General features: G+C 47.4%; 1 protein-coding gene across 4 annotated transcripts in view; it reads left to right on the forward strand.

Annotated features, from left to right (window-relative positions):
• ep300b (E1A binding protein p300 b) overlaps window positions 1-7,766 on the forward strand; it is a 31,365-nt gene extending 23,599 nt beyond the window's left edge. For all 4 annotated transcript variants that reach the window (XM_040005953.1, XM_040005954.1, XM_040005955.1 and 1 more), the window contains exons 25-30: window positions 874-1,134; window positions 1,245-1,410; window positions 1,642-1,809; window positions 1,895-2,056; window positions 2,868-3,149; window positions 3,291-7,766. In XM_040005953.1, coding sequence (XP_039861887.1) covers window positions 874-1,134; window positions 1,245-1,410; window positions 1,642-1,809; window positions 1,895-2,056; window positions 2,868-3,149; window positions 3,291-6,377 — 4,126 coding nt within the window. In that variant the 3' untranslated portion in view covers window positions 6,378-7,766. The remainder of the gene's footprint in view (window positions 1-873; window positions 1,135-1,244; window positions 1,411-1,641; window positions 1,810-1,894; window positions 2,057-2,867; window positions 3,150-3,290) is intronic.
• Window positions 7,767-9,142: the final 1,376 nt, after the last annotated feature.

A 9,142-nucleotide genomic window follows, 5' to 3' on the forward strand; every position in this document is an offset into this window, starting at 1 on the left:
AGATCGTGTTTGTCAGTTTTGCAGGAACAATGAAAAATTATTTAAAGTGTGAGAAAACACTGATCCCTGTTCTACATAGAGTTAGAGCAGATATATCAGTGTGGCAGATATATCGGTGGATATTGATACTGATGTTATCGGTATCATTCTTTATATCAGTGTTTGTAATGGTCAATAAATGAAAATGAAAGTAAAAAACATAGGAGAGAAATATCCTAAACAAGGTTATGAGATGTAGTGTTGTGTATATTGTCCTCTAGGGGGCACTCTGCACCTTCCCTGTTAATATCATTTGTTTGAAACCCGATAAACGCTCAAAACAATATTTTAAACTGCATTGTCATACTATTTTAGTAGGAACTCATTAAGAAAAACTACAGATAACAAATGTTGGGTAAATCTGTGTCTGCTTTGTGTGTCTGAAATGAATAAAAAAAACATCAGCTAATATATCAGCGTTTTAAATGACCAAATATTCTGTCGGGCTCTGCAAGTATGTATGAATCCTTGAGGGAATCAGTGAGAAGAATACTTCCCTATGTTTCACAGCGAAGAGGCAAATCATTATGAGATTATCAAAAGGGAAGATGAGAGGTGACTCAGCAGTGAGTGAGGAGATTAAAGATTAAAACAAGTGTCCAGCAAGTCGAGAAGGAGGAAAGCTGCAATCTGAATTGATTTCAGTGATTACTTGCGTCTCATTTAACATCCAACCCCTTTGGCTTTGACAGTTTTGTCCTAACCAGATTTTAGCTCACTCGGTAAAAGCGCTGCATGGCTGTAGTCTGTGTTCACACGTGCCACAATCAAGTTTCTTCATTTGCTGATAATGTTTGACGCCAGTTTTCTTCACCTATTTTTGTTCCCTGTCAGGTTTGTGGACAACGGAGAGATGGCCGAGTCTTTCCCGTACAGGATGAAAGCCCTGTTTGCATTCGAGGACGTTGACGGAGCGGACGTTTGCTTTTTCGGCATGCACGTTCAAGAGTACGGCTCAGATTGCCCTCCTCCCAATCAGAGGCGAGTGTACATTTCCTACCTGGACAGCGTGCACTTCTTCAAACCTCGACACCTCAGGACTGCAGTCTATCACGAGATCCTGCTGGGCTACCTGGAGTATGTCAAAAGGCTGGGGTAAGACAGGAGCTTAGAGTTTCTTTGTGTTACATTTGCTGTTTCTGAATGTTTTTAGTTGCATGAAAAGCTCAGTTTTATATAAAAGGCTCCTCGTCTCCCTGTCTCAGGTTTACAACAGGGCATATCTGGGCCTGTCCTCCTAGTGAAGGGGATGACTACATCTTCCACTGTCACCCACTGGACCAGAAGATCCCCAAGCCTAAACGCTTGCAGGAATGGTACAAGAAGATGCTGGACAAGGCTGTGTCTGAGCGCGTAGTCCATGATTACAAGGTGAGACGGTTTAGCCCTAATTCTCATGCTCTGTGTCTGGTTGTCCCAGATTCTTTGAGCAAATGAGTCCATTTACAAGCTGTTCTTGTAGGTACTCTGGTAGTTTCATGTGGCTTCTTACGGTTTCCATCGCCCTGGACTGTCTTTAACATAGTTTTCTTGCATGCTTTGTGTGACCCTCTGAAACCTCATTAACAGCATTACCTTGTTTCGTCCTCGTCATCCCTTTAGGACATTTTCAAGCAGGCAACAGAAGACCGGCTGACCAGTGCCAAGGAGCTGCCATACTTTGAGGGCGACTTCTGGCCTAACGTCCTGGAGGAGAGCATCAAGGAACTGGAACAGGAGGAGGAGGAGAGGAAGAGGGAGGAGAACAGCACCTCTAATGAGAGCACAGATGTGAGTGGAACAAGGTCCTCAATTTTTGTCACAATATATATATTCGCGGTGTCCTCTTGCTTAATTGACATTTAAACATTCACAGGCCATAAAAGGAGACAGCAAGAATGCCAAAAAGAAGAACAATAAAAAGACGAGCAAGAACAAGAGCAGCTTGAGCCGAGCCAATAAGAAAAAACCAGGGATGCCCAACGTTTCCAACGACCTTTCCCAGAAACTTTACGCCACAATGGAGAAACATAAAGAGGTATGCAAGTCTAATTTAGTCGTAGTGCCGCTGCTTACTCTCTTACTCGACACTGCAGCATATTTATACCACTATCAGCCATCAGACTGATTTGTGGAGCAGTTCTGATATTACTTACTTAATACGGCTGCATTAAAACACAGTCCATGTGCTTAGTGCAACCTCAAAGATGCCTTTTGGCAACACAACCATTAACAAGAAAGTCACCTTGTTTCATGGCCTGTATATAAAAGATGGAAACAGCCAGTGTTATGCCACTGCTGGTTTGTGAGCTCCCGTTTTTGAAGCTTCATCCATACCATCATGACCTGTCGTCAGCTGTGTTTTTGGCACCAGAAGTGACTACAGCTGGACAAAATGGGGGAAGTGAAGTTATCAGCTGACACCAAAAAGCAAGTTGCACACATACATTGTATGCAACAGACTAATAAAATCCTTTAATTTCACGCACTGAAATAAATTATTTTGAAGAAGCCACAAAGCAAGCAGCTGCATTTAAGTCTGCCCCAGTTCAGAGATCCAGTTCTGTGACACCTAGCAGGAAGCTAGTGGTCTGAGTGGCACCTACTTGTCCTTCAAAGCAACCACGCTTCTAATGATCCTCAACTTTAAGTCTAAAAAAGAAAAGAGACCAAAATTGTTTAGTGCAATGATGGTAACATTTTATTAAAAAACAAAACAAAACACTGACTCACTGATCTGCAGGGGAAAAAAAGACACATTTTCCCTCAGTTTTATCTTCCCGCATAAAAATACTAAATCAGATCTTGTTAAAGGTTGGTTAAATATTTTCCTCGCTTTAAACTGGCAGGTCTTCTTCGTCATCCGCCTCATTGCTGGTCCCACCGCCAACTCACTGCCCCCCATCACCGACCCAGATCCTCTAATGGCCTGCGATCTGATGGACGGCCGTGATGCCTTTCTAACTCTGGCCAGAGACAAGCACTTGGAGTTCAGCTCTCTCAGGAGGTCCAAGTGGAGCTCCATGTGTATGTTGGTGGAGCTCCACAACCAGAGCCAGGACCGCTTCGTCTATACCTGCAACGAGTGTAAACACCACGTGGAGACTCGCTTCCACTGCACTGTCTGCGAGGTGAGAAACATTTAAACTGTACTTTATGAATATTCAGATCTTTTTTTTTTTTAAAGCACAATTTTTCATTTCACAGTAGCATATGTTAGTTAATCTATCAGTTTTGTGTTATTAAACTATTAATTTTGCCTAATTTTCCAGGACTATGACTTGTGCATCACCTGCTACAACACTAAGGGTCATGAGCACAAGATGGAAAAGCTGGGGCTTGGCCTGGATGACGACAGCAGCAACCAGGCAGCGGCAGCTACTCAAAGCCCCGGTGACTCTCGCCGTCTCAGCATCCAGCGCTGCATCCAGTCGCTGGTCCACGCTTGCCAGTGTCGCAATGCCAACTGCTCGCTGCCGTCCTGTCAGAAGATGAAGCGCGTTGTGCAGCACACAAAGGGCTGCAAGCGCAAGACCAATGGCGGCTGTCCTATCTGCAAGCAGCTCATTGCTCTGTGCTGCTACCACGCCAAACACTGCCAGGAGAACAAATGTCCTGTCCCGTTCTGTCTGAACATTAAGCAGAAACTCCGGCAGCAGCAGCTGCAGCACAGACTGCAGCAGGCCCAGATGCTGAGAAGGAGGATGGCCACCATGCAGCGGGTGACCCAGCCAGCTGGAGGGCCACCGGGCGGATCTGCAGTTGGACTTCCATCACCAGGAAACAATGTTACCACAGCGCCTAGTACCCCAACATCTGGTGGAACGCAGCCTCCAACTCCTCAAACCCCGACTCAGTCAATGCCTCCAGTCCCGCAGCAGGGAATGGGTCCTGGTCCAGGAGTGCAGCAGCAGCCAGGAGGGATGCCTCCCCAGCTTGCCCTTCATCATCAGTTCCAGCAAATTCCAGGAGGAGGAGGGGGAGGTGGTGGTGGTGGGATAATGAACTCTCCACAACATCAGCAGCAGCCCAGTGGAGCAGTGACCAACCCTCAGCAGCTCCAGCAGCACCACAACAGTTTGCCTCAATTTTCCAGCAGACCTCCAGGCTCCTCACCAGTCCACCAGTCCCAAGGTAAACCAGTCCTTGGCTCTGCCACGCCTCCCCAACAACAGCAGCAGCCTGGTGGCGCTGTCATGACTGGAAACATTGGGAGCCAGCAACCTCCTAACCAGCCGCCGAGCCAGCCCTCCCTTCCACAGCAGCAACCTTCTGGCCCTCCACCGGCAGCTGTAGAAATCGCTATGAAGATTCAGCAGGTGGCTGACGCTCAAAGGAAGATGGCACTACAGAGACAGGCAGCCCAGGCAGCTGGAAAGTTGATGCCTTCTCACACTCAACATCAACAAGGTCAAGGTCAGCAGATGGGCATGGGACACCCAGGGTCTGTAGGCATGGTAGGAGCCCAGGGCATGCCACCGCAGACCCAAGTGGCAGTGACAGCTGCTCGGGCCCACATGGATCAGCAGCAAGGTGCTCCTACAGGGATGATGGTTGGCACCAGCGGGCCCATGCAGCAGCCTCCTCAGCAAGGTAACATCCCACATGGCCAGCTGCCCCCTCAGGTACAGCTCCAGCAGCAGAGGATGGGAGCTCCACTTCAGAACCCACAGCAGCAGCAAACACAGTGGACAGCCCAGGGGATGCCGCCCCACCAGAGACAAGCTATGATGAACCAAGTGGGCCACACTGGCATGATGGCCGCTCAACAGCAGCAGCAGCAGCACCAACAGGCTCAGGGCCATGCTGCCTTGATGAATATGGTGCAGCAGCAAGGCGCTGGAGGCGGGGTCACAGGTGTACCTGGAGCCACTGGTATCCAGGGGGTTGGCGCTGCTGGTGGAAACTTCCCCCAAGCAGCCCTCCAGGAGCTGTTACGGATGCTCCGCTCACCTAGCTCTCCACCTCAGCAACAGCAAGTCCTCAACATCTTGCGGTCAAACCCACAGCTGATGGCTGCTTTTATCAAACAGAGGGCATCAAAGTATAAGGGGGGGCAGGGGGGCCCTGGCGGACCAGGGGCTGTGCCAGGAGGACCAGGTCCCACAGGGGGGCCTGTTGGAAATGTCATTGGAGGTGGGGCACCACAGGTGAACTTGAATGCTGCTGGTGTTAGTCAGCCAGGCATGCACATGGGGGGTCAGGGAGGGGCCAATGTGAACATCGCCACTATGGCTCAGCTGCAGCAAGTACAGCAGCTGCAGCAGCAGCAGCAGCAGCAGAGACCGATGCTCAGCGGTTTACAGCAGCAGCAGGTTGCAGCTCTGCAGCAGCAGCAGGGAGTGGGGAGAGGAATCCAGGGCCAGGGGCCACAGATGGGAAACATCAGCAATCCTCAGCTTAGAGAATTGTTCATGAGACGGCATCTTCAGCAGCAGCAGCAGCAGCAGCAACAGCAGCAGCAGCAGCAGATGGGTATTAATCATGGTCAGTTTCAGCAACCACAGCCACCACAGGGCCAGGGATTCATGGGACAGCCGGGGATGCAGCCTCCCACTGTGGGACAGGGTCCTCCTGGAGGTCCGCCTCTTGGTCCCCAGCAGCCTGGTGGTCCACCGGGCCAGCAGGGGCAAGGCTACCCAGGCTCTGTGGCCCAGCAGCAGGCACTCCAACAGAGGCTTCAACAACAGCATCATCTCCAGATGCAGCAGCAGCAGCAGCAACATACCATGGCTGGCCTGCCAGGGGGTGATGCAGGTCCAGGTGGAGAGGGTGTAGGAGGCCCTCAGCAGCCACCCCAGGTCCCTCAATCTGCACAAAGTGGACCCCAACCTTCTCAGGCCCTACAAGTGCTCCACCAGAGATTGCTCCAGCAGCGACATATGGGCCCCGGTGGGTCACCAGCCCAGCACAGTAACCCCATGAGCCCTCAGCAGCCGCAGCAGATCGCCCAGTCTCCACATCCACACCTGCAGGGCCAGCCTCTGCCCACATCCTTGGCTAATCAGGTGCGGTCCCCACAGCCGTCACCCAGACCCCAGTCCCAGCCGCCGCACTCCAGCCCGTCCCCACGCATGCAGCCTCAGCCTTCTCCGCACCACATCTCCCCCCAGTTGCAGACAGGTTCACCACACTCAAGCCATCTAAACCAGCACCACCCGGGAATGGTAGTTCCTTCACAGCAACAGCAGCAGCCAACGACTCAGCAGCAGCAGCAGAACACTATGGAGCAATTTGGGTCAGACCAGAGTGCCATGCTGTCCCAGCTGAGTGGCATGGCCGGTCTGCACGGGCCAGGGGGCAACAGCCAGGACCCGCTGAGCCAGAACATGAATCACAACCCTTTAAACATCATGTAGGACTTCTCCTCAAAGTGTCAAGCTGAGCTGAAGTTCTCCGTGATCCTTCGCACAGACTGCACTCGCCCAGGACAGTATTACTGTTATTATTCAGCCTTCTTTTTTTCTTTCTTTTTTTAATACTATTATTAAATGTTATTTAAAATGTTTTCAATAAAGATGCATTGAACTGAACTTCCTATGGGAGATGAACAAGAAATCAAGCAGTTGTTAAAAGAATTAGAATAAATAAATTGTAAGTTATTGCTGTTAATATATATATATTTTTTGCCAATTGTGGACAAAGAGGGAGACGGCTTCTCTAGCACCCCCACCCACCCCCATCCTGCCACCTGTTACAGAGTACACAAAAGGTGATATTTTTGGGGGATAAATACAAGTACTTGCCTTTTTTTGTTGTTTTTTCAGAAATGGTTTTTAAGATTTTAAAAGTGATCGAGAATTAAAGAGGAAATGATTTCATGCATACAAATTTTTTTTTTAAAATAAATATATATCCATTTTGTTTTGCTTATGTCAAACTCTTTCTGTTTTAGAGTGATGTGGATAATTGTTAATGTAGATCCAAACATGATGCATATCTTCCCTTTTTTATTTTTTAATGTTTGGGTTTGCTTTATTTATTTCTTTTATTTTGGGAGGGGGCGGGGTTATGTACCTTGAGACTGCTACGATTCCTATAGAAATATATTTTTGTTATTGACTGTTAAGATTTAGATGTCTGTAGTCGACTCTCTCCAGCTGGGGAAAATGTTGGTGTTTTCTCGCAGAGGTTGAGGGTCTGCTCCGAGTCTGACGTGTTGAACGGATGTGTTTCCGACGTTCCCGGACAGCTTTTTGTTTTTCTGGGACATCAGTCATGCTGGAAGACACTCTTCTCCCCCCGCCTCACAAACATGCAAAGCCCTCTCCCTCGAATGTGTGTGCACTCCTTCCTTTTTAAAGACGCTTAAAACGGAGCAGTGGAGGCTTGGGGAGGGGGGTGCATACCTGTGTGCCTGTAACATTTTGAGTACATTGGCTGGGATATGAAAAACAAAAAGAGTGGGGTGGGGTTTTAGTGTTTTTAGGATTCTGCTGTTTTGAAGTAAACAGAGGATAACGATCCAAATGAACTGTGTTGCACAGAACTGAGGCAAAAGAAGGTGATGTGAGCAGCTGGTTTCCGTCTCTTTCTGCCTCGTCCCCTTTGCTGCTTCCCTTGGACTTTAAATCCCCCCCTGCCTACTCTTCGAGAGGGAGTTGGGGTGAGCTTCCTCCCCATGAACTCCATCCTCTTTATCTTTCTGCTAAGACCTTTGGGAGGTTAATTTAATATTTTTTACTGTACAAAGGAAACAAACTGTGGACTCAAATACTGTTTTTATAATAAAATGAAAATTACCAATAGCGGTGCGTCCTGTGTGTGGCTCTTTGTTAGTGCTACTATAATTAATTGATAATAAAGAACACATCTTTCAGCATTTCATGCATTTTGAAAAAAGACTTTCAGAGACCTGGAAATGTTCCCGACTTTGGGTCAACTTCCGTAGTTTAAATGTGTTAAAGACTAAAAAAAATTGACATGACAGTTGACAAAAAGATTCAGACATTTTCCACAGTGCATGTTTGAGGTACATTTTTCATTTCCAAATAAGGAAAAATACATATTAGAGGATAGAAACAAAGTATCGATCTGATGCCAATACCAGCGTTGGTGTTGACGGATGAGATGTACTACAGACGAGCTCCACATCAGGCGCTCACATCCAAACCACAACCATTCCGAAGTGATCTCTCAGGGATACAGTTTTGAAAGCTTAGAAGAATCACTTAGCTGTCCCAGACTTCCCATTAATCCAGTCTTATGACATTAAATACATGATCAATGACGAACATGATCACAGTTTACAAGCTTCTGCTTGCCCTCGATCCTCAATCTGGGGGGCAATTTGCACATTTTCCAGCGTGATATCACGAGATAAAAATGATAACTAAATGGCCTGGAGATCATCAAATTCACATTTTGGATCCATGGCCAGGAAACTCCCCAGATCTTAATCCAACTGAGGATTAGTGGTCAATCCTTTAAAAGCAGGTGGACAAGGAGAAGCCAGCAAACTGTGATCGCCATCAATCAGGATTTGGCCAAGAAGCTGATATCCAGCGACAGAAATGATGAAGAAGAAGGGCAGAGGCTGCAAACACAGAGCACTTTGTATAGATTTGATTTATTTGCCAGTGAAGTCTTACTTAAACTTAACGTAATGCTTACTTTGTTCTTTGCTACATCACAGAAACAACAGCATTTGTCTATGTCCACATCTCTCTGGATATTTCTGTGAGTGTGTGGAGTTACAAAAAGCACCCATTTATGGCATCACAGTTCAGTTCTTTGTTTGTAACATCTAACCCTGAACACTTTGTCATTGCCAAGAACAAGGTCAAGAAATGTGACGCTTGCTAAACCCTGAACCTGCTTCATGCTGAAGGCTCCCGGCCGCGATGCACCGAAGATAGCTTACAACAAAGGACACGAAATTCAAAGAACAAGCTTGGAACACCCTGATGGTTGCAGAGCGGTACATCATAACTAATTAACAACCAGCCCAAAGAGCTTATATGAGTGTATCATTAATTAAATATAAACAGTTACTTAATGGTTATGAGTAAGTAGACCTAATCCACCAACTTCTCCATTACTCCTTTATTATTTCTGCATCCGTGCATTGCTGATTCCTCCATGTTTCAACTTCTAAATCCTCCAGTACAGTACAGTCACCTCT

This window comes from Simochromis diagramma, unplaced genomic scaffold (assembly GCF_900408965.1).
Source record: "Simochromis diagramma unplaced genomic scaffold, fSimDia1.1 OVJJ01000510.1, whole genome shotgun sequence".
NCBI classification, from domain to species: domain Eukaryota; kingdom Metazoa; phylum Chordata; class Actinopteri; order Cichliformes; family Cichlidae; genus Simochromis; species Simochromis diagramma.